A 25,868-nucleotide genomic window follows, 5' to 3' on the forward strand; every position below is an offset into this window, starting at 1 on the left:
AGCATTCGTGTTAATATGACTTATAAAGCCTTTTAAAACAGCGAAAGAATGACCAGTGGTCGTACAATGTGAATAATGTAACGAGTGGGTCATCCGATCCTCCAACCCATTACAAAAGCTTGTTCTTTTGCATCTATTAACTGTGGCGCCTAGCCACTTCTGTCATAATTCCTCATTGTCATCAGCCACAGCATGAACAATTGGCACAAAGTTCTTTACAAGTGTTTTGTGGATACCACGCTTCTTATGAGAATAACGAAAATTTATAGCGAATGCCGGTCTACTAGCCTAAAATTTTTATTATAATTGCCGTAGCGGGTATCGAGCAAGTGTGCATGCAGCAGTTGCCCGATGAGTGTCTATTATTTATTATAAATGCCGCAGTCGGTATCAAGTAAGTGTGCTTGCAGCAGTTGCCCTATGAGTGTCTAATATTTATTATGACTGCCGTAGTGGGTATCAGGCAAGTGAGCTTGCAGCAGTTACCCAACGACTGTCTAATGATCTTCAAAGAGTTTTGTCTCCAATCCCGATTTATTTTTTCTCGAGCGCTGGTCTAGATTCCGAAAGCCACAAATATTATTCGTACAAACATTACTCGACACCCTAAAGGTACAAATTCGTCATGTACGTTCTTTGACTATGCAACTCAAATTCACAGACATTGTTTATTACGATATTTTTCCTAACCACGCGAAGTTAGTACGTACTTCAAGTAATTTTCAATGGTCTGTTACAAGAGCATATAAATAATCTGCCCAACAAATGTGGTTAATGCAACAGATGTATCAAAAACTGAGGAAAAAGCTGGCATAGAAATATTCTGCCCTCAAACTGAGTAGTATTTTTCTTTATGACTTTCGTCGCTTATCTCAGTTTCTATAGCTGTATTTATAACCATATTATGAGCTCTCCAAAATTTACCCAGTTTAATACAGTAGCAGCTATGATTACGGACTCATTATCTGTGTGTTCTTCTCTCTCTGCATCTGGTGAAACACATCTTCTAAAGCTTTTCAGAATACCAGTTCCCGCGCACCTTCAATGTCTTCACTTATACTGGGTACAGGGACAGGTTGCGTTTTTAAACGAAAGCGCTGATTCTTTAGCAAAGGTGGAGCTTTTGGTGCCAGTCATTCCGGATTTCCCACTGACAGCATACATTAGAGTTGCATAATTATTCACGCTAAATTTCAAAAAAAGGCTTATCAGACACTGTCTTGACAGCTTCTCCAAACTTTAAGCACCTATTATTACCCTGGAACAGTGAGTTATCGCGGTCGAGAATACCTGAAGTGGCCTTAACCAAACTTCGCTGCCGCGTTACCTCCCTCAACTTTTACCTGCATAGAGCAAGTCAAGTGCTGTCTCCTCATTGACTTTTCTCTAAGGAGAAGGAAACAATCTGTTCTTGCTTTATATCCTATTGCCGGTACATGCCAGTGAGGGGAAGATTCATAACACCATCTCAACAAAACTTGGGTTTGGAAATATCCAAATCAGTTGTTCTATCATTTCATGCATCTATTCTGGGCTATGGTCACGGGGTTGTTCTATTACGCCATATAGGAATTTATCAGCATAAAAAATATTGAGTTAAGTTCTTCATCCTTTGAAACATGTAAATACCAGTATTCAGTAATTAAGTTTGTTGTATTACCAATCCCTAGCTTATACGAGAGGTATCGCGAAGGAATACTTAAAAAACAAATTCACCTAATAATTGGCCGATCCCCTGCTTTGGGTAAGAGCCATGAGAAGAGGAGAAGAATAAAACGTAGAAAAGGCTCTGAAAGCACATTTACCATTAGCGTCTCCTGGCCCAGATGGAATCATAGTAACCATGATTAAAGTTCCAGTCAACTTATTTCCTAGTGACGTCGCCAATGTTATAATCTACTCCTTAAAAACGCATGGGTGCCACAGGATTGGAAGTTAGCTATGGTCATTCCTATGCTAAAAAATCCAGGTGTTAGATTAACAGTAGCTAATATCAGACCCATCTCTCTAACATTTAACATGGTCAAACTAGTAGAGATGATACTACATAGCCGATTAAGTATCTGGATGGCAGACAATTTATTAAAAAAAAAGAACCAAATCGACTTTTGTAGTGATTTTTCTATTTGGTGTGCCCATGCTGATTTAGAGAGCCGAATACAGCTAGCTCGAATAAGAAGGCAATACGCAGCTTTAGCAACGCTTCACATAGCCAAGGCGTATGACAGGGTGGAGCACTTAATTTGGTTAAATACGCTGAAGAGATTGAATTTCCCACAAAATTTTATTGAGTGGATGGCAGAGTTTTTAAAATCCAGAGAAGTTTACTGCGTCAAGGATGGATGTTCCTCATCTACATATTAACAAACGCGTAGAGTTACCCAAGGAGCAGTGTTATCTCCAGTATTATTTATTGCTTTAATGAGTACAATTCCAACAGATCAAGAAGTTACTGTCTACATTTATGCTGATGACATCGCATTCTTTGCAGCTGACTGTGATATTTACTCACTATACCTTAAATTACAAAGATACATTAACATGTTAGAAATTTGGTTGCAGTCAATTTCATTATCGTTAAATGTCAACAAAAGTGCACTTTTGGTGTTTCCGCTTGCAGATCCGATTTCAAATTCAATTCTATATAAACAAGAACCGATCCAGCAAGTGGTCTCTATAAAATATTTTGGAATCATTAATAATGACAAACATAACTGGAGTTCACACATAGAGTATATAACTACCAAGGAACAACGGGCCTCAGGCTTACTGCACAAGCTATGTAGACGAAAACATGGGTTACGGAGGCACACCTTGATAATGTTGTACAAGATATACACGCGCCTCATCATGGAATTCGGACGCATGCTATTCTCGGGTGGCCCTGCTCATAAAAGAAAATCTCTAGTTGTCTTGGAGAGACAAGCACTGCGAATGTGTCTGGGACTTCCTAGGTTTGTGGCTATCAACGTACTGTACCAGGAAGCGCGCCTGCACACTACTTTGTCGATTTCGGATTTTGACAGCACAAGCATTTTTAAAATTTTATAGCTTACTGGCGAGAAAATCTCAATATGCTTTTATCGCAAACCCAGATGCCTTCTTTCTTTCTCATTAGCCCCAGTTTCATACAACCCAGATAATGTTTGTACAAAAAAATTTACAAAGTATAAATGTGAACATTACAAATGTAATTGAGACTAATGGCTCGAATTGTCATGTTTCAATTGAACATAATGATACGCCAAGTTACAATCTCTGAAATTTTCAAATACAGTATTATTAGATTACTTGGAGCATGCAGAAACTAAAAATATAATAGCCACAGTTGCTCCAGTAAATAATCAAAAGGCAGGTGTAGGTATTGCCTCTGATTCGCTTGACTGGTGCTTCTCAGTAGGACTGCGTGATTTTACTCCAGTTTTTGGAGTTGAGCTCATGGCGGTGATTTGAGCTCTTCAAAAACTTCTGCCAAATGAAAACAACGCAGTCGTAATGACGGATTTTCTTTTAGGTTGTGCAGCTCTGACAGCTTCTGAGAACTCTCGAATTGTAAGGACATTCAGAACATTAGTACCAACGCAGTTAAGACTCCTGAGGCAACTATGGGTTCCGGGACACTGTGGAATAAGATTAAATGAACTGGCCGACTCCTTAGCACGAGCCGCACTTGATGGCTCAATTTTAAACATACTGCCAGATGTTGGATATGCTACAGCAATATGATATTGAAAATCAGCAATCTGCACAGATATGGTGGAAAAAGTAGCTACATGAACAGAATATAACCACCTCAACTTTCCATGGCGACTCTACTGTAGCCAGTACAGAAAGCTGAACGTTTTCATTACTAAATTCCGCTGTCGTGTCCCCCGCCCTAAACCTGTATCTACACAGAGCTGGTCAGACAATATCACCCATCTGCGCAGCTTTGCGGAGAAAGGGAATCAATAGAACATTACTTTTTGTATTGTCGTCGATACGCTATACCCAGAAAAAGGCTTCTAGTTATTCCATTTCTGAAAATAGGCATTAGATTGACCGCAGACACTGCACTAAGCTTTGGTGCCTCACTTTTGGGACTTTGCCACAGGAATGCTTTCAATGCCATTTGCAATTACATTCAAGCATCCATACGTATACCTTTGTGATCTTCAATGAAATATTTAATATATTTATTACCCCCCCCCCCTCCCAAGAAAAATGTTCTAAATGGTGAGGTTAAGTAAACGCAGCTGAGTGGTAATCACAGCTGCTGAAATCTCAAAACTTTCTCAGCTTGACTTTTCCATTTTTTTTCTTTTTTCGTTTGCTTTCTTTTTATGTGGTTTTGCCTACATTATTATTATTATATTACTAATTCATCACACATAGTTATAATGCTCACAGAAAAAAATGCGCTACGCTTTTTTGGCCAAATTCTCTGAGTGGGTGTGAGCCATGAGCCTAGAGAAACAAACAAACAAACAAACAAACAAACAAACAAACAAACAAACAAAAAACAAACAAACAAAAAACAAGCAAACAAACAAACAAGCAAGGCTCTCAAAGGTCGTTGTTCTAGCTTTCAACTGAGAAGAAACGACAACGGGCGAGAACGTGGCTTTAACGAGGGATCTTGGCCAAGGATTCAGTAGTGCTTTATTTTATAGGGATTTCCTAGTTCATTAGAGTGCAATAGTTGGTCGAGAAACATTTTGTGTGCAGTTTGAACCAGACAGAATGCCCTATTCGTCGCCGGGACGAGGAACTTTCTCCTGCTCTGCGTCCATTCCTCCGCGAAAGCTGCTAGTGGATGTTTTCTTGCGCAACGGCACATCGTCTGTTCCTGTGGCGCTAGTTCCTACCAATGAGGGCATCATTTGGATGAATAACCCGAAGGCGATACAAACGGAGTTGCGATCAGCGACGGCCCACATCCAGACCATCACCGAGGTCCACCAGTTCGGCAAAGGGGGTGTACTTTGTTTTTCCCCTGACCAGTCCTGCGTACAAGATCTTCTGAACTGCAAGATGTTCACATCTATTCCAGTCAGTGCGTTTATTTTACCTCATTTAGCATGTTCCAGAGGTCTAAGTAGTGGCGTTGACGTCAACATGACACTAACTGAAACTATAGTACTCTTTTCACCAGCAGGTCTTATTTCAGTTTATCGGTGCGCATGTGTTGCTGACATACAGAAAATACCAACTGAGTCCATCATGGTGACATTTGCGGGAGCAATTCATCCATCAGAAATAAAGCATGGCCTATCATTTACCAAGTCGAACCTTTTTCGCCTCGCCCTCTCCAATGCGTTAAGTGCTGGCGTTATGGACACACTCTAGAAGATTGCAGGTTTGCAGTCAGGTGCAGAGTATGTGGAAAAGGGCACGATTCTAAAGAGTGTTAAGGTAACAATGAAGAGTGTTGCTTATGTCAGGGAGCTCATGCTGCAGACTTTTCAAACTGTCCTGCAAAGGCTCGTGAACTTCAAATTCTTGAAAAAGCTGAACGTAGGCGATGCTCTCGTAAGGAAACAGTAGCTGAAATTCAAGCACGAAACTTGGATTATGCTAGCATTACAGTTCGTCATGTACCAGCAATGGAAGGGTCGCTCTCTGCTTCTATTGCGGAATCAATTGATAAAGCAATGAAAAAGGCGACGGAACGCCTAGCTGGAAGCCTTTATGAGACATTGGCCCATATAATCACGTACCAGATGGCCCAATTACTGGGCAAAGCTGAAAATCTCAGCCCACCTACTCACAACAGCGAAAGTAAAAGACCTTCGAAATAGGTAGTCTCAGATACCTCGTCACAGGGTGCTCAAGTCGAGAGTGCATCTGCTTAACGCACACTAGGTCAAAGCAAAGCTACCGGGGAAGACATGTCGGTATCAAATGAAATGGAGATGGACCCTTGATCACTAAAGTGCTCAAGATCCCCTTTAAGCAAAAAAAGGTACTCAGCCTAGCCCCTCAAAGTTCACGAAATACCAAAAGAACAGCCCATCTAAAGCCGACTTTCTAAAAGAAAGTATCCTAAATGAGGCAGTCACCGAAACTACTTTAGCCTAACCATAGGGCCGCTTGAAATTCTTCACTGAAATTACCGATCAATTCAGTCAGCAGTAACTGATTTATCATTCTTAGCATCGAAATTCAATCCAGATATAATAGCATTACAAGAAACCTGGCTTTCAACACATCAGACCTTTCAATTAAATATAAATCTTCCCGTCTGGACCGTCCACCCAAAGGTGGATATACGGCATATTTTATTAATAATAAAGTAAGTCTAAAGGCTGAAACTGCGTATAAGCACAAGTAACAGGAAAGCGAAACTTTCGCCCTGAAAATCACTTTGACAGGTTCCCTGCCTTTCTTACTAGTCAATGCATATTTCCCTACAAGGGTTCTAGGCACACGATGTTTGGACGTTGCACTGACATCTCGTTGTAGAAATGAAAGTCTGGTGGGAGATTTCGAACTGATGGTTGTGGTCAACGATTGTGGGAGTGGACAGCAGATAACGATTTATCGTTCCTCAATTCCCCAACACTTACTTTTATTAGTGGCATGTCTCGCTCAGCATTGAATTTAAGTTTTGTTAGTTCTTACCTCACTAGTTCGCCTTGGACTGTCTTGAATTGTGCCACCAACAGCGATCACTTGCCAGTAATACTTTATATTGCAGCAAGATGGCAGGTTGGGTCATCAGGATTGCGGTAATAATTGGAAAATTTTGTTGAAGCGCACTGAAAACGGACGGACAGCCTGTCCTTGTCAACCTTTTCTGTCCGTTGGTGTTTTAGTGCGCTTCAAGAAAATTTTCAAATATCTGTATTGTTTGTCCTACAACACCATCTTGCAGTCAGAAACGAGTATGCATAAACTATATAAAATTTAAACAAAATCTAGAATCTGCCTTGACCATTCATTCTGAAGAGACGGAAGACGCAAAAGCTATGAGACAATGTACGTTGCTCAAAAGAACTTATGAAAAAGCTGAATTCGTAGTTAAGTCTGCAAACAGCACAAATCAGAGTCCGTGGTGGAATCCTGAGTGTGCACGGAATTACCGACGACGACAGGCCACGTGGAAAAAAAAACTTTTGTACAATCAGTGTCCACGTAGTTAGTCCAAATACAAGTTTTATGCTGCAAAATTTAAGCACAGTTTCTTTAGCTAAAAATGAATATGATATAAATTATTATCACTTTCTTTCTAACCCTAAGAACAAAAGTGCCCCGTTTAGGTTCCTCAGATCGCGTAAAGTTCTGCCATCTCCAACCAATGCAGACTAGAAAATCATGTCGCCCGATGATATGAAGAAATCTTCGGGAATCAGATCAAAAAAAACTAGAGTGTCGATTCACATCGAGCAAGTTGTATAATCCAAGGCCTCCCATGGTAATAACGAATTTTACTAGAGTTACACTGGAAGAATTAGCTCAGAATGTTCGGAATTTACTCTCATCAGCTCCCGGTCAAGACGGATTTACAGCTGCCATAATATAATTATTATTTATCTTATTGTTAGGGGACCTCCTGAACACTGTAAAATATTCGTTAAGACACGTTTGGACTCCATACGATTGGAAATTAGCAAAATAATTCCAATACAGAAGAAACAAGATTTAGGCTGCTCATGCTATTCTTCAGAGTCTGGTGCCCTTTCTAAGTTCTCCTTAATTGTTTTACAGTATGCCGCCCTGCTTTGTTTGGCTATGCATCGATTAACCCTATGCAGCGTGAAAGCACTTTAGATGTCACTAAAAAGTGCAATTACAAATGGCTACACTATCTTTTTGATGTCTCCTGCTTTTCTTACATTTGCATACATACATGAAATGTAATGCACAAATCCAGCTGTTTACTGGACTTATATATACCTACAGACTTTCATTTACTTCTCAAGGATCGTATTTTAGTGTTGGCGTGTCAAATCTCGTAACCTTTTTTTTGCACTGGAATGAAAAGCCTTTCTTTAGTTTGTGGTTAAACCTGCCGCGTTTGACTCCATAAAGTGCATGGATATTTGGTAAGAACTAATTAATTAGAAAAGGTGCGGCGATGGCGTAGTGGTTAGAGCATCCGCCTCGCATGCAAGAGGTCCGTGGTTCAAATCCTGGTGCCGCGCAGTTCCCAAACAGATAAAAAAAATCCGCGTGTTGATGGAACTGCATTAAGAGGCCTGGGGTGCGGCCTGACCGGTAACCACCGCCGGGAACGCACTCCCTCACCAGAGAAGGATTGGCCACCCTGGTGCAGTATCTGGCCACTACCTCCCACATGCATACGTCAAAATAACTCACGGCCCTCAGTCCCCAGCAGCTGCGAAGCAACTGACCACGGTGGCGGTCAGATCTGCAACGCAGCAGAGGGTGCTAAGAATCTCTGGATCCGGACAGGCCGCCATATGAACCTGAACTTGGCAACGTTTAACGCTAGAACCTTATCTAGTGAGGGAAGTCTAGCTGTACCATTCGAGGAGCTAGAGGGTGGTAAATGGGATATAATAGGGCTAAGTGAGGTTAGGAGAACAGATGAGGCCTATACTGTGCTACAGAATGGGCACGTCCATTGCTATTGGGGCTTGGCAGACAGAAGAGAACTGGGAGTGGGGTTCCTAATTCACAGAAACATAGCTGGCAACATAGAGCAATACTATAGCATTAATGAAAGGGTGGTAGGTATTGTAATTAAACTGAACAAAAGGTATAAGATGAAGGTAGTACAGGCTTACGAGCCTACATCCAGCCATGATGACGCTTCAGTTGTAAGCTTCTATGAAGACGTGGAATCGGCAATGAGTAAGGTAAAAACAGTGTATACTATATTGATGGGCGACTTTAATGCAAAGGTAGGGAAGAAGCAGGCTGTAGACCAGGCAGTAGGAGATTATGGCATCGGCACTAGAAACGCCAGAGGAGAGCTACTAGTAGAATTCGCAGAACGCAATAATTTGCGGATATTGAATACCTTCTACCGAAAACGAGAAAACCGCAAGTGGACATGGAGGAGCCCTAATGGCGAAAATAAGAACGAAATAGACTTTTTAATGACTGCACATCCAGGAATCGTGCAGGATGTGGAAGTGGTTGGCGAGGTACGATGCAGTGACCATAGAATGGTACGGTCTCGAATTTGCCTAGACTTGAAGAAGGAACGACAGAAACTGATGCGCAAGAAGCCAATCAATCAGCTAGCACTGAGAGGGAAAGTACAGGACTTCAGAGTGTCGCTGCAGAACAGGTACTCGGCTCTTAGTGAGGAAACCAGCCTTAGCGTAGATACAATGAATAATAATCTGACGAGTATCATTACGGAGTGTGCAGTGGAAGTTGGAGGCAGGGTGGTTAGACAGGACACTGGCAAGCTTTCCCAGGAAACGAAGAACCTAATTAAGAAGGGTCAAATCATGAAAGTGTCAAGTACAACAGACAAAATAGAACTGGCAGAGCTTTCGAAGTTGATTAATAGACGGAAAGTATGCTATGTAAGAAGGTATAACATGGAGAGAATTGAACAAGCTCTGAAAAACGGAGGAAGCGTCAAAGCAGTGAAGAGGAAACTTGGGATAGGCAAAAGTCGGATGTATGCACTAAGGGACAAAGAAGGCAAAATAACTACCAATATGGATAGGATAGTTAAATAGCGGAAGAGTTTTACAGAGATCTGTACAGTAGCCGAAACAACCACGACCTTAGTACTATAAGAACTAGCAGTAACCGAGATGACACCCCACCAGTAATGATAGAAGAAATCAGAAAAGCTTTGGAGAGCATGCAAAGAAGCAAATTTGCTGGTGAGGATCAGGTAACATCAGATCTGCTGAAAGATGGAGGACAGATTGTGTTAGAAAAACTAGCCACCCCTTTTACGAGGTGTCTCCTGGCGGGAAGAGTACCAGAGTCTTGGAAGAACGCTAACATCATCTTAATACATAAGAAAGGAGATGACAAGGACTTGAAGAATTATAGGCCGATCAGATTGCTCTCTGTAGTGTACAAGATATTTACAAAGGTAATTGCTAACAGAGTAAAGAAAACATTAGAATTCAATCAATCAAAGGAACAAGCAGGATTTCGAACAGGCTACTCAACAATTGACCGCATTCATACTATCAATCAGGTAATAGAGAAATGCTCAGAGTATAACCAACCACTATACATAGCCTTCATAGATTACGAGAAGGCGTTTGATTCAGTAGAAATATCAGCCGTCATGCAGACACTGCGGAATCAGGGCGTAGAAGAAGTATATATAAACATTCTGGAAGAAGTATACTAGGGATCAACTGCTACCTTAGTGCTTCATAAAGAAAGCAAGAGAATACCAATCAAGAAAGGTGTAAGGCAGGGGGACGCCATCTCCCCAATGCTGTTTACTGCGTGCTTACAGGAGGTTTTCAGAGGCCTAGAATGGGAACAGTTAGGGATAAGTGTTAATGGAGAATACCTTAGTAACCTGCGCTTCGCCGATGACATTGCATTGCTGAGTAACTCAGGGGACGAATTGCAACTCATGATTACGGACTTAGACAAGGAGAGCAGAAAGGTGGGTCTTAAAATTAATCTGCAGAAAACGAAAGTAATGTACAACAACCTCGGAAAGGAGCAGCGCTTCGAGATAGGTAATAGTGCACTTGAAGTTGTGAAAGACTATGTCTACTTAGGGCAGGTAATAACCGCAGAGCCGAACCACGAGATTGAAGTAACTAGAAGAATAAGAATGGGGTGGAGCACATTCGGCAAGCACTCTCAAATTATGACAGGTAGATTGCCACTATTCCTCAAGAGGAAGGTATATAACAGCTGTATCTTGCCGGTACTTAGCTACGGAGCAGAAATCTGGAGACTTACAAAGAGGGTTCAGCTTAAATTGAGGACGACGCAGCGCGCAATGGAAAGAAAATGGTAGGTGTAACCTTAAGAGACAAGAAGAGAGCAGAGTGGATTAGGGGACAAACGGGGGTTAATTATATCATAGTTCAAATAAAGAAGAGGAAATGGACATGGGCCGGGCATGTAGCGCGTAGACAGGATAACCGCTGGTCATTAAGGGTAACTAACTGGATTCCCAGAGAAGGGAAGCGGGTTAGGGGGAGACAGAAGGTTAGGTGGGCAGATGAGATTAAGAAGTTTGCGGGTATAAATGGGCAGCAGCAAGCACAGGACCGGGTTAACTGGTGGAACATGAGAGAGGCCTTTGTCCTGCAGTGGACGTAGTCAGGCTGATGATGATGATGATGATGATGATAAAGAAAATACGACCGATTTCCTTTACTTCTAATATGGTAAAGCTTTTTGAGAGGGTGCTTCATAAGAGAATGACAGGCTGGATGACGGAAAATAATTTGTAGACCCTACTCAAATTGGCTTCAGCGAACAGTGTTCAATATGGTGTGCTCACGCTGATTTAGAAAGCCGTACCAACTTGCTCGCAGATGAAGGCAACATGCAGCTCTAGTGACTTTGGACATAGCCAAAGCGTATGACAGTGTGGAATTTTTTGTGATATTGGAGATACTGCTAAACCAGAATTTCCCAAATTACATTATTGCTTGGCTGGGAGAATTTTTAAGGGTAAGAGAATTCTGTTGCTTTAAAAATGGCTGCGCTTCGACTAAATCTAAACAAACTCGCGGAGTTCCTCAAGGAGCTGCTTTGTCTCCAATATTATTCAACATCTTAATGAGTTCAATCCCTTACAGCCAGGATGTGCATGTATATGTGTATGCTGATGACATTGCCTTTTTTGCAGCAGAGATTGACATTTACTCCCTATATCGAAAATTTCAGAGGTATATGATTATGCTAGATGGGTGGCTAAAGACAATATGCATGTCACTAAATGTAAACAAAAGTGCAATGTTGATATTTCTGTGAACAGATCATATCTCAATTTAAAGAAGGGCCTATCGCAAGTTGATTCGCTTAAATGTTTGGGAATGATTTTTATGATAAATAAACTGGACTAGAGAGTATAGAACCTGAGGCACAACGTGCCTTAGGTATGATTCACAGATTGACCAGCAGTTTCTATGCAGGGACACTCTGGCTATGATTTATAAATGTATATACAATACTAGACTTTCGATGCGTGTTATTCTCAGGTGGCTCAGCTTATAAACTTAAACCTTTAATTGTTTTGGAGCGTGGGGCCCTGAGACTATGCCTAGGGCTCTCTAAGTTTGTTGCAAACAATATTTTGTATCAGGAGGCGCGCTTACCAACCTTGCTTTGTCGATTCCTTATCCTGATGGTTCAGGCCTGCGCGAAATTTTATAGGTATTTGTTAGGACGATCAGCATGTGTATTCATCAACGACCCAGACTATTTTTTTCTTGCTCATTGGCCACGTTTTCATACACAACAAATTAATTTTGTTCAGAAGCAACTCGACAAAATAAACGTGAAAATTCCAGATATACCAGGAGCAAACGTGCCAGATCAAAATCTTTTCATAAAACATGATGGGATTTTTCCCTCTAAGCCTAAATTTTAATCACAAAGGGTCCTAAATAGCCATTTGAAGGATTACCTTGCACACGTGGAAACAAATAGTGTAAGAACCGCTGATGCTTCAGTAATAGACGAAAAGGCAGGAGTAGGTATTTACTCTTCTTCACTTGACTGTTCGTTTTCAGTAAGACTGCCAGACTTCACACCTATTTTTGAAGCAGAACTTTTGGCAAATGTTCTAGCACTACAAAAACTAACTTTGGACACCTACACTGCTATAATAATAAACAGACTCCATGTCCGTATGTATGCCACTGACAGCTTCATCTCAATTAGATGCCTTAAGGACATTTCTGCGCTAATTTCTCCACAGCTGAGGATCTTAAAATTATTATGGGTACCTGGACATTGCAAGTTAAAGTTAAAAGAAATGGCGGACTCGTTAGCTCGAATGATATTAAATGGCACGATACTTACTGTGCTTCCGGTGCTGTCCACTATAACGGTGATAAAATATTGAAAATGTTCACTCAGGGCTGATGCCATAGCATCAGTAACACCATGCACTAAATTTAAATATTTGAAATATCGACGGAACTCCAACTGATGTCATAATAGACACCTGGAAGTCATTCTAACAAGATTGCGATGTCATTTGCCCCCTTTAAATCTATACTCATACAGGGCTGGTCTGGGAGTATCTCCCTATGCAGCTTTTGTACAGATCTGGAATCAATAGACCATCATTTTTGTCATGTCGCCGTTAGATATAATTAAGAAAACGTCTCCTTGTCATGCCATTTGCTAACCTTGGGCTGCCCTGCACCTTTGAGAATATACTCTCCTTTGGTGCTTCGGTCCTGGGCTACAGCCACAGGAATGCCTTTGATGCCGTTTGCAGTTATCTTCATGAAACAAAATGTATGCGCCTCTAAATTCCTATTTGTATATTTATTATTATAATACTATTAGGCAAATTATAGAGAGCAATTTCAAAGGTGTTCAAAATTACTGCAATTTCAATTCAAGATATATATTATTCTGTCTGGTCGAAATGGCAAAAAATATATTGCACTCTTATCAGTATTTACGTGTACTCTATTCTCCTCCTGTTAGGATTAGGTAGCATTTAAAGGCCTTCAATTTCATATCCTCGATTCTCGGCCAATCCCCGTGCGTGGGCAAGAACCATAGTGGAGGCATCATCATCATCATCATCATCATCATCATCATCATCATCATCATCATCATCATCATCATCATCATCATCATCATCATCATCATCATCATCATCAATCTTTCGCTGTCACTGTGCTGCGCTTTCCGCGCAGACATGGCGTTTTTTTTCTGGTTTTCTGGAAGTCGAGTGCCTCTTCAGAGGCTATCAACGTAGCCATGAAAAACACGCTTCGTCACGCGTGCTGGAACTGAGGACGCGCGTGTATGTGTGTTTCTTCGTAACAGCTGTTTTATGTACTGAACACCCAAAAACTTTCCTGCGAAGAAATGGACACCTCCGCTTACATGAAAGGCTCTTTCGCGGCTTCTTTTGAGGAAAGCTTCAAGAATGGACGCCGTCACCTTGAAGTGTGATCATCATGTTCTGCATTACCTGGTTCGGTATATCACGTGCGTCTGTCAATTTTCAAGGCAAGTTTTCTTTTTCGTCACCTTGTCACGTTAAATAATAAATATTGTAAGAGCTGAAAAAGCACTGTGCGGGACGGTTTTAGCACGGTTTATGAGCGTCCGACTGTCCAATTATTGGAAATTAGGCATTCAAGTCGTGGTCTTCTAGCTAGTTTATTTTTATAGAAAAACTTCGTTCTGTTTTTCGCAGATAAGGGGGGACAGCAGCCGACGGCGAACACCGCTGGTTCACATGACGCACTGTTTGTGGAAAATAAATGTTTCTAGCTTTGAATTGGTCTCTGCAAATTTTTGTTCCGACAAATTATTTGATTGATATGTGGGGTTTAACGTCCAAAACCACTATATGATTATGAGAGACGCCGTAGTGGAGGGCTCCGGAAATTTCGACCACCCGGGGTTCTTTAACGTGCACCCAAATCTGAGCACACGGGCCTACAACATTTCCGCCTCCATCGGAAGTGCAGCCGCCGCAGCCGGGATTTGAACCCGCGACCTGCGGGTCAGTAGCTGAGTACCTTAGCCACTAGACCACTGTGTTTTGTTCCAACAAACATTCACAATTGTTTTTCTGAGCAAGGCGCAGCTGACGTGAGCTCTCATGTCAGTCTGGGGAAGATGGCGAGGTGATTGAATAGTGGATATATTATTAGTCCCTAAAAACTGTTCAAATGAATTAACAGTCTATTCAGAAGGAGTAACATTCCCTCTCCTAGGAATGATTTCTTGGGATTAACAGTTAGTGCGTACGAGAGTAACATCTGCTCTGTTAGGAACCACCTCCGAAAAGCAGCTGTTAGTCCTTGCAGGAGTAATCATTAGTCCTTTCAGAAACAACCCTTAGTCCAATTGTAGTTAATACTTCAAGAACTAACTGTTAATCCTCTTACAGTTAGTCCCCAAAAGGACGAATAGCTGTAGCATATCAGTTGATCCGCAAAAGGAATGACCTCCCTACCCCTTTTATTTCTTTTTTTCTTAGAGTGTATATTTCCGCCTTCTGTGCAATAAATGGGTGGTGAGCGTGCTCTTTGTACTGTGTGTATTCATTCTGAAACGTACCCTGCGCACCAAAAAGTATATTTCTTACCGAAATGCAATACCAACCAGCCCAAGTAGCCATTATTTTGCAGTATATTTCAAGTACATCGGGCTTTTTTTCCGTTCCCTGGCTGTTAGAGACAGGCGTGCATTAGTTTGATTGTTGATGTGACAAGCAAAGCCAGGCTTTATGCCTTTTCGGTGAAAAATGCTAACCTACCACTGGAAGTATCACGCCTTTTCTGTGGCCTGGAGCCTTCCTGGGGTGATGCTAAAAGGAGAGGCTTGGCGACAGGTGAGACTATTCCTGAAGTGAATGTGCTTTTCTCACTTGAGAAACTGGACACAGCCCTAGCTACCTGCAGGCTTTCATCGTCACCTGGACTGTACGGCATCACATATGCTGCTTTATGCCATCGTGGAAGATGTGGTCGAGATCAGCTCCTGGAATGCTACTACCGGTCACGAACTGACGGCGTCGCTCTAAATAAGTGGAAATCCAGCCACTTGGTTACGGTTATGAAGCCTGGAATGTATCCACTTGACCTGGCATCATACCGACCTATTGTGTTGTCTAGCTGCGTAGGAAAAGTAATAGAAAGGATGGTCCTCAGACGCCTTTTAGAGACAATGGAATCTACCTTAAGACCTTTGTGCAAAAACATAAATATCTCAAGCGCATATCCGTTGCTTTGCTCCTCGAAGTGGAAGGGGCCTACGACAACGTGATGTACGACGCCATTCTCGATGCCTTGAAAAACACTCAAACCAGCGGGGCAATGTTTCAATGAATTCGGAGCTACTTATTGAGGAGATGATTCTTCATGCACACTGCAGAAGGCTGCACCATAGGCCATTACACCTTTTGTGTGGCGTCCCACAGGGGGGGGGGGGGTTCTCAGTCATACTTTGTTTAACATCACGACTATTGGACTTGCCCGAGCTCTGCTTCAATCTGTCAACCTTTCTGTGTACGCTGATGATATGTGCATCTGGGCTTCCGCAGTGACGCAAGCCCAGGTAAGTCAAGGCTCTAAAAAGCAGCGACAATAATGTCGAAGTATCTCCGTGCTCAAGTGTTCAAAATTTCCCCCAAGAAATGCGCCTTAGTTCCTTTAATTTACCAGCCGATGTTCTGGTGTCCCGTTTCCGCCGAGAATGTCATAATTTCGTATACGAGATGTCATCGATTCCTGGGCATCGTTATAGACGGAGCTCTTTCGCGGAGAGTACACATCTCGCACGTGAAGAAAAGGGTCATCTCTATCGCCCATGCATTGAAATTTCTCGCCGGGAAAACTTGGGCCACATTCGTGTCAGCCATGCTTGAACTGTACGGACCGCTCTTCTTGAGATCTTTGTGGCATAGCACACCCGTGCTTTCAAAAGCCGGGGAAACTAACATCCGGGTCCTACAGAGCATTCAAGGACAAGTTTTTCGCACATGCTTGGGATTACCTAGGTTGCTAACACGGTCGCAACAATAGCCATTGCTAAAAACAACCCGAATACGGCACATATAACTGTCGACACACTTTCGGACACATTCGCCATATATCCAGACTGATTTTATACCACTTTGCTAGCCTGCCACTAGAAAGACCAAAGCCGGAGTTCTCCAGAGTGGTTCCGGCTAACCAGCATACAATCTCCTGGAGGTTCTTACCCGCAACCATACCGCTATGCACAGAGTGTTGCCTGCTAAGACGCCCTCATACCTTGAAGTGCTGAAGATATACAAAAAGGCTATCCTATGATCTGCAGTCTTCGAGCAGATCTCATTGGACCTTTTGCCCGTATAGTATGCACACCGAACTCATACTTATGCGGACGGTTCAGTCTCGCGAACTTCGACGGGCGCCTTTGTAATCGCATCTCGGTCAATCACCGTAAATTTGAAGGCTTCACACATCGCAACATCAATGGGCTCCGAGCTCGTTGCCCTTCAAGGTACAATTATATTTGTTGTGCGAGAATACCCTGGTAAGCGGGCTATGTTCAGTGACTGGCTATGTTCAGTGGGTTATGTTCAGCGAAGTCTACGACGCGGCAACTATCATCAGACGGTGTCTGAAATCAATAAAATCTGTCATCGCGCCCCTAACCAAAAGGACATGACATCCTTTAAATGACAGCCGGGTGATTGTGGGATTGGCGGCAACCACTTTGCCGACTACGCTGCCCGATGTGCCAACGACGGAGCGCCCACACTGCTCATTCCCCTGTTGACGGTGGACGCCGCAAGAAAACATCGCCACATCGTGCATAATGCCACACTTATGCATCGGAATCTTCCACTGAACTCCACTCGACAGCCGCAGAACCTCATTTGATTACTCCAATTACAGGTGCCATCAAAGACTTCGCGACAGGACGCTACAATGTTGGGTTGGTGTTGGGTCGGCATCGCCTTCACCAATGCATTCAGGTATTGCATTAGTATGGATCACTCCCCCAACTGTAATAACTTCTATTGCGTAGAAGCTCTCGACTATGTCCTGTGCCATTGTCCATATTTTGAAGAATATCGCTGGACTCTGCAGTGTGCTCTAAGGTACTTCATGATTGACCCTTTGCTCTGGAGAAGATCTTGTGTGCGTGACCTTCAAGTACTTCAGCCTAAAAAGCCACACGAGCCCTCTTACAATTCTTGAGGGCAACATCACTGTGCGACCGCCAGTAAAACCTGAACTGTGTGTGTGTTGTGTGTGTCAAGTGCAATGTGTATCTCTTCCTCTCTCTCTTTTCTTCGTCATTTCCCTCTCAACCATGTAGGGAAGCAAACTGAACCAAATCTAGTTAACCTCCCCACCTTTTTGATATTCTTTCTCTCTCTCTTCTCAAATTGTCTTCTTGCCGTTACCTTAAACTTAACGCAGCTTATGGTGCGAGAAAAAACACCAGAGAAGAACAAGCGCATAAGGCGATCATTACCACAGCGTCCTGTTTGGCCAGCATACACCTTGCCAGTGTGTCTGAAACTCTGCTCAGGAAGCTTGAAGGCTGCAGCAGAGTGTCCGAGACGGTGCATTAAAAGAAACCACTGGTTCTGCTTTTACAAACACAAAATTGCCCGTCATTTGAACAAAGTTGCAAACAGGCATGATGTTATAGGGGTCTTTTCGGCACCCAACAAGATGTCGAAGCTCTGTGCCCGCATTTGTTCGCAGAAAGCTAACCTTTCATGCGAAAAGAAGCACGCCCGGCAAGTTTTGCGTTGCATAATGGGCGTTGTTTACTCGATTCCGTCGAGCTGTGGCAAGGTGTACATTGACCAAACTGGATTATGTGTTAATGATCACATTGGGGAGCATATCTTATCAATTAAGAATGGATTGGTTTCATACCTGCTGTTACATTGTGCTTCATGCGGCTGCACACCACTATTCCCAGAGACAAGTGTGTCAGGACGAAGCGGGGATACGTTAGCACGTGAAGTACTGGAGGCATACCACATACAAAGGAAGGGAAACGAATGCGTCAGTGTCCCATCGATCACTTTGTACAAGAAGGAAGACCTGTTTCTAGATAGCGTTGTGCGACAGCTTTCTTCTGTTTACGTTTTTGTGTGTGTGAAGTGACAGTCGCTTGTGCTGCGTCCCCTCATTGTGCTCATTGTTGAAGCATATATATTTGGGTGATGCGAGGAAAATAAACGAGTTGAAAGTCTGGCGCTCCATCCTGTCTCCCTTTTTTCTTGCTAGTGTCTGTAGCACCCCCATAATTTTATTAAGTGTGTTTTAGTAACTTTCTTATGGAGTCCGGCAACCACAAGGTTGAAGGCAGTTTCTGAACCAAGGCAAGCGCTTGGCAGAGTCAGGTTACCCAGTATGTGTGCTGAGCTCGGTCACAAAGGGCTTGAGGAGGAAGCTAAAACGCCCACCTAAAGACAATAGTGATCATACAGCAAAAAAAGTGGCCGTCATGCAATACTTGCGTGGTGTTTCACACAATCTCAGAAGGATCGCGGGAAAGTCATGGTGGATGTGATCTTTTGAGCTCCCGAACGTCTACAACACTTGTGTCGACTCGTCACTTTACGTTGTAACAGTGCAAAATCTTGCCTCGTAAATCATAGAACACTTTTTGTAAACTGAAATTGCGATGTTGTTTATGCTATTCTGCCTTCCTGTGGAAGAACGTATGTTGGTCAGACCGGCTGATGCATGAATCAACGATTGAAAGAGTATCATTATAATGTCACGAAAGATATCTCAGGTCATTTGCGCATTCATTGCCGAGATAGTGGATGCAAGCCCTTGTTTGAAAGAACGGCAATCTTATTTAAGGAACCTACAAACATAACAAAGGAGACTGTGGAGGCGTATGAAATTGATATATCAGACATGTGCGTTAGCCAACTGTCCGTATCGCTTTCTCAAAAAATGCTACATTATCTTGATTTGACGCAGGAGGAGAAGGAATAAACTTTGTTATAAGAAACCAGCAGGTTTAGTTGGCCGGGCCTAAGCCTCCCATGAGGGGACGTCAAGGGCTTGCCTCGACGCTGCCTCACGGGTGTGCTGGGTTGCCCAGGTTTGGTCGTAAAGAGCGGGGCTCCACAGAGCCTCATGGGGCTTCGACGAAAGGGTCGTGGAGTTAGTGTTTCTGTACTGTGCCGGTCAATCCCACAGCATGTGCGGAAGCGTAGCTGGGTGAGTGCCGCAGCACCGGCAGTGGGAGGTCGTGAACACGTTCGGGAATATGAGGTTAAAGTGGGCAGGTGAAGGATACGTGTTTGTTTGAAGTAGACGCAAAGTGGTTGCCTGTGCCCGGTGACGCAGTGACGTCAATTTTTTTAATTTCGTGATAATGCAATGTACACTTACTCGATTCAACAATGTGAATCCATGAAATGTTTTCTGTGTTCTTTCTATTTCTGCTCGGTCGGTATATATTTATCGGTTGGTGCAAAAATAAAACATTAGTTGAAAGTAGTGCTCTGTCCGTGTCTCTACTCTTCTACGTCCTTGTCTGTTCGCGCTTACTAACACTTCATGCAAGCCAACTAGCCCACCAACGTGTTTCAGCGCTCTTTTTTTGCAAACGGAGACTGTGCAACGATTGCAGGGACATTTGGGCGCCCGGCAGCTACAACAGAATTAATTGTTCCGGTGAAAGCCACAGGCTAGCCAAGACGTACGATCCTCCCCATCGCGAGGTAAAGGCGCGCGAGCGAGCGTCCACCTTCTCTTGTCTGCGGGGCATAGTACGCGTGGGAGATGGCAGCACGCGCCGCCATGCGCTCATTGCGCCATATTGCTGGTAATGCTGAAAACACAATAGTTTCCCCTCCCCTGAGATGCCCATCACCAGCGGTAAGGGGTAGATATAAATAGCTTGTAGTTTGGACGTTGGAAAACGTGCTTCTTTGTGTCTAAGTGGTTAACGCGTTGCATTCGCAACTCGGAGGTTTCACGTTCGATTCCGTGCGCAGGCGTCTTTTTCAGGATTCTTTTTTCTTTCTTGCATTTTCATATAGATAGATGCGCATTCATGTGACAAACCACACGAGAACGGTGTGGTGGAATGGTAGAGAAGGAGGAAGACGAAGACAAATAAATGATTCATTGTACAGCCATCACGTCTCGTGCGTCACACTAGTCGACACGATCTACCGTGCCCTTCGTCATGGCGACATCTAAGAAAGTCATCAACATCCAGAAGTACTCGGGAGCATCTACGGACGTCCTCTTTGACAAGTGGCTCCGGCTCTTTAAGGTGAGGACTGTGGCCGCAGCATGGACGAGTGAGACAAGCTGTTCTACTTCTCCGATTACCTTGAAGGTGAGGTTTTCCGATGGTTTCTCACCGAGGTTTTCGACACAGACGCGACTTGGAAGAGCTTATGTGAACGCATGAAGGAACGCTTTACGAGCGGCGTCGTTGATTCTTTTCGCCAATTCATTGATTGCCGGTTGCGAACAGGCCAGAGTTTGAAGGAATACTATAATGAAAAAATGTCCCTCGGACGCCTCGCCGACCTAAAGGACACGCACCTTATATCAGGGCTCATCGACGGCCTTCCTGCGCATACGGAGATGGCGCTTGCTGGATTTACCTCGTCTGCACCAGAGGCATGACTTACAGCTGCACTTCGGGTAGAGTCAACCATGCAGAGAGTGAAGTTACATCGCTTTCCACCAGCTCGGAATACACAGATTAACGTAACAAAGGACAGAACTAGTCAGCGTCCACGTAATACCCCGTTGCGAACACCCGTGCGTGAGTGCAAACACTGCGCGATGGATGGCTTACCCCGACAGATGCACTGGCATAATGAATGCCCACGACGCGCAAGCACTTCCGCCCTCTCCACCAACCAGGAAAACGAGGAGGGCGGCCAAGAGTTCCTGTAATTCAGTTTTATGCCCTCATTAACCGGTACCCTGTGAGCGCTACTCTTGATACCGGAGCTACGATTACCTGCATCAGCAAAGCAGTGCTGAAGGCGCTTCACCTGCAAATAATGAGCAATTAATGAATCTCAGTTCAACAAGTCACATCATCTACCAAAACATTGGATCGCGTTAATCCAAAGTTACAGAGAGCAAAAGTGACAAGAGGCTCATGTTCATATTCAGGCTCATATTCAGGCTCATGTTCTACATGGCATAAAGAGCAACTTACTTCTTGGCTTGGATAGTGCTTGCCTCTTTAACTTGTCGCTAGACCTTGACACCATGACTCTACGCCAAGGGAAAGACATCCTCCATTCTCATACACAAAACCACACCACGGCTAACATGGGTGCGTCTTTGCAAGGTGTTGAAGTTCGCGATGTACTACATCTAAATAAAACTCAACAGTTGGCACTGAAGCAGCTTATCCACAAGTATGATGACATTTTTTCCAAGTCACAGACAGACCTTGGGTGCATCAATGACGAAATGCATCGAATTCATCTCACCAACAATGTTCCCATTCGTAGAGCTCCCTATCGATGCTCAGAAACCGACAGCGTTGAAATGGACAGACAGATCAACGAGCTTCTCAAGCAAGGTGTCATACGGCTATCTACCTCCCCATACGCTGCGCCGGCACTTCTGGCAGAGAAAAAAGGGGAAGGACGCACGCGCTTCTGCATCGACTACCGCAAGCTGAACGACTTTACGGCGCCTGGTTATCAGCCCATCCCTCGCATCGATGACGTTCTCGATACTCTGCGGAAATCTACGTACTTCTAGACGTTAGACATAACGTCAGGTTACTGGCACGTGAAGATTCACCCTGATGACATTCTCAAAACGGCGTTTCTCACACGTACCGGTCACTACGAGTGGCTCGTCATGCCTTTTGGTCTTCGGAATGCTCCGGCCACCTTCGAACGGGCTGTCAAATTCATATTGGCAAAATACCGTTTGCAGAACGTTACGAATTACTTCGATGACATTGTTGTCTACTCTGACACTTTTCTAGATCATCTGAGGCAACTGGAGGGCGTTTTGAAAGCTTTCAAAAGCGAAGGTGTCATGCTGAAATTAACGAAATGTCAATTCGTTCGAACCTCCATTGAGTACCTGGGACACAAGGTTTCGCATGACACCGTCACTCCAAAGCAAAGGAACGCTGACGTAATCCGACGGTTTCCGATACCATCACACCCTAAAGAGTTGCAGCGTTTTCTCGGCACTGTCAATGTTTACCGTCGATACATCGACCACTTCAGTCAAATCGCTCACCCGCTGAAGTGCCTGCTCAGCAAACACGCCCCCTGGAACTGGGATTCGGAGTGTGAACTGGCTTTCACTCAGCTCAAAAAATGCGTGACAGAAGAGCCAATCCTTAACATCTACGATGCCACTAAGCCTTGTGTGCGATGCATCTAACAGAGGTATCGGCGCCGTCTTGAAGCAGGCTGATGATGAAGGTAGAGAACACCCAATTGCATACCATTAACGGAAGTTACTAAAGCACGAAATTAATTACGCCATCACAAAACATGAATGTTTGGCAATTATTGACGCCATTGATAAATGGCACTGCTATCTACACGGGAATCTTTTCATTTTGATCACAGGTCACGCAGCGTTGCAATGGCTTAAAAGCATCAAGAATCCCCGAGGCCGACTTTTCCGGTGGTACTTAAAACTCTCCATGTACGACGTGAACATCAAACAGCAAAAGGGCATTGACAACATTGAAGCTGATGCACTATCTCGAAGCCCGGTAGTTCAAGTCTTATCTTCTGAGCAACTGCGAGAGCATCACAATGACAAACCACCCGGAAAGCATACCATTGAGAACGGACTGAGTATAGTGACACGCAGAAGAATACGAAAAGTCTATGTGCATTTTGCCCTCTGGTCTTCTCTTCTCCAAAAAGCTCATGACGCTTTCGGTCATGTCAGGGTAAAGAAGACGTTGCGGCTTCTCTCTCCATAGTACTAATGGCCCGACGTCATCACCAACGTGAGCGAGTACATACGCCACTGCGATACTTGCCAGCACTGCAAGAGACCGAAGACCAAACGATTTGGTTCCTTGGAGTCTTTGCCACCAGCGGAACAACCATTTGATCTTCTGGCCATGAACACTATCGGAGGTTTTGGCAACTATCGCTCATCCAAAAGATTCATTGCCCTCGCACACACTGATGCCCGGTACGTCCTTTCCGACTCGAAAACCGCGATCCTAAATTTCGCGCGAGGACGAGTCCACGAGAGCGCTTTCAGAATTCTCAGCTCGCCCACCAAAAACCCGGCCCGCCATGTGGAGCTGATCTGGGTGCCTGCGCACTCTGGAAATCCCGGCAACGAAGCCGCCAATGACCACGCCCGAGGTCTCATCAACCGGGCGGCGGCGGAATCGGAGTCGGGCTCTTCCGGGGAGCGCATGCATTCGTTCAACGAGATGACCCAGTCATATCGCGCTGAACGCCAGCTATACCCACCACCCCACCGATCCCTCAAAAATTTTCACCAAATATTATGGCGTCGCCTTCAGACCTGCACCCTTTCCTCTCCCTATTTTCTTTCCCGCATTTACCCGGGAGCGTACGCCCCGTCCTGTGCTCAATGCACTCACCCCCACGCTACCCTTACCCACATTCTCATGGAATGCCCGGCGGACCCTCCCCCGCGGGGCCCGGAGCCACTGACCACATGGGAGGAATGGGAGACCTTGCTGCGCTCGACGGACCCGGCCAAGCAGAAAATCGCCACTGACCGGGCCACCCACGTCATGGAACTGCATGAACTCATGAACGCATAGCGCAGTGGGGTCGTGTGGGGACCCTGGGACGTAAGTGCCCAAATCCCTTGGTCTAATAAAGTTTTACCTCCTCCTCATTCACTTAGCCGTTGATCATGCCACCCGTTATGTCTGGGCTTTCGCACACAAAATGAGACTGCGACGCGTACATCTCTTGCCTGAAGAGTATATTCGCTGCTGGAACGCCTCGGAAGTTCCTATCCGACCGAGGCACAGGATTCACTGCCAGCAACTTTAAGCAGTTGCTCAAGCACAACAATATTCATCAGCTTTTAACAAGCTCCCAACGCCCGCAGTGTAAAGGCCGAAACGAGCGCACTAATCAGACGATAGTTACTCGCCTCCGATGCAAGGTCAATGACGAACCCTGAAAACCGTGGCCGCGTCTCCTCCCGGACGTTGTCGACGAGTACAATAGAACACCTTACGAAGTCATAGGCTACTCACCCTGCTTTCTTTTGTATGGCACACCATCGTATCCCTATCTTCTTTCAGGCGTTACCGAAAATCTGCAGGAAGCTCGTACAAACGCAGCCCGCGATTCAGTAGGATATCACAAGAAAATTAAGATCATATATTACAAGAAGTTCCATCCCTTAGAGCTTCAAGTGGGAGACTTTGTTCTATATGAAACACCCTGGCACCCGAACCGCGGCAAACTCAGCGCAATCATGGAAGGACCCTATACGATCATACGCAAGATTTCGGCAGTTAACTATGAGATCGACCGCAGCGTGGCTCCACTCGGTCGCCAGACTGACATCGTTCATGTCGGGAGACTCAAACGATATCATCTGCCCCTGCATCTACGTCTCTCTCGGGGGAGGGGGGAAGCGTGTGACCAACGCCGACTAAGTTTCAAGGCCGAAAGGCTGCCGCAGTGACGTCAGAGGTTGGGGGCCCAGTTGCCCAACTGAGCATGCTCAGTAAGACTTTTTTTTCAACATCCTTTATTCGGCCCAATCAAGCCGCAGCAGCTGTGAGAGCGGGAGCGTTGGTTCTCCTAAAACGTGAACGAAACACAGGCTTTCCGCCGCGTTCGCGGCGTAACTGGGCCCCCACCCTCTGACATTACTGCGGCAGCCTTTCGGCCTTGAAATTTAGTCGGGGTTGGTGTGACGAACAACACGAGAACGATGTGGTGGAATGGTAGAAAAGGAGGAAGACGAAGACAAATAAATTGTTCATCATACAGCCATCACGTCTCCTGCGTCACATACATATACGGTGAGTGACAGTGACGTCCACGCCGGAGGCAATATGCAGCCTAGATTGTTCATATAATTGCTATCGTAATAAAAGGACGCGTCTCTTGAGAGCCTGGTTAGGTTACGATCGCCGAGAACACTGGAAGTAGACGGTGCAGCAGCGACAAGTTGACAGGGCCCTACGTGTCTCGCTTTTGTGCACAGCCGACTTAATTCGCCGGCGTCGCTGCGCTCCCTCGTGTCGTTTCTGCTGGCATATCTGCCAAAACAATGGTTGAAAAGGTTTCTTTTCATTGATTTGCG

The 25,868-nt window shown here is 44.5% G+C and overlaps 1 protein-coding gene across 3 annotated transcripts in view; it reads right to left on the reverse strand.

Moving 5' to 3' along the window:
- LOC119166698 (uncharacterized) overlaps nucleotides 1-18,591 on the reverse strand; it is a 133,047-nt gene extending 114,456 nt beyond the window's left edge. For all 3 annotated transcript variants that reach the window (XM_075882411.1, XM_075882413.1, XM_075882412.1), the window contains exon 1: nucleotides 18,492-18,591. In XM_075882411.1, the coding sequence (XP_075738526.1) occupies nucleotides 18,492-18,513 (22 nt within the window). In that variant the 5' untranslated portion in view covers nucleotides 18,514-18,591. The remainder of the gene's footprint in view (nucleotides 1-18,491) is intronic.
- Nucleotides 18,592-25,868: the final 7,277 nt, after the last annotated feature.

The sequence above is a fragment of the Rhipicephalus microplus genome, unplaced genomic scaffold (assembly GCF_043290135.1).
Source record: "Rhipicephalus microplus isolate Deutch F79 unplaced genomic scaffold, USDA_Rmic scaffold_12, whole genome shotgun sequence".
Lineage (NCBI taxonomy): Eukaryota > Metazoa > Arthropoda > Arachnida > Ixodida > Ixodidae > Rhipicephalus > Rhipicephalus microplus.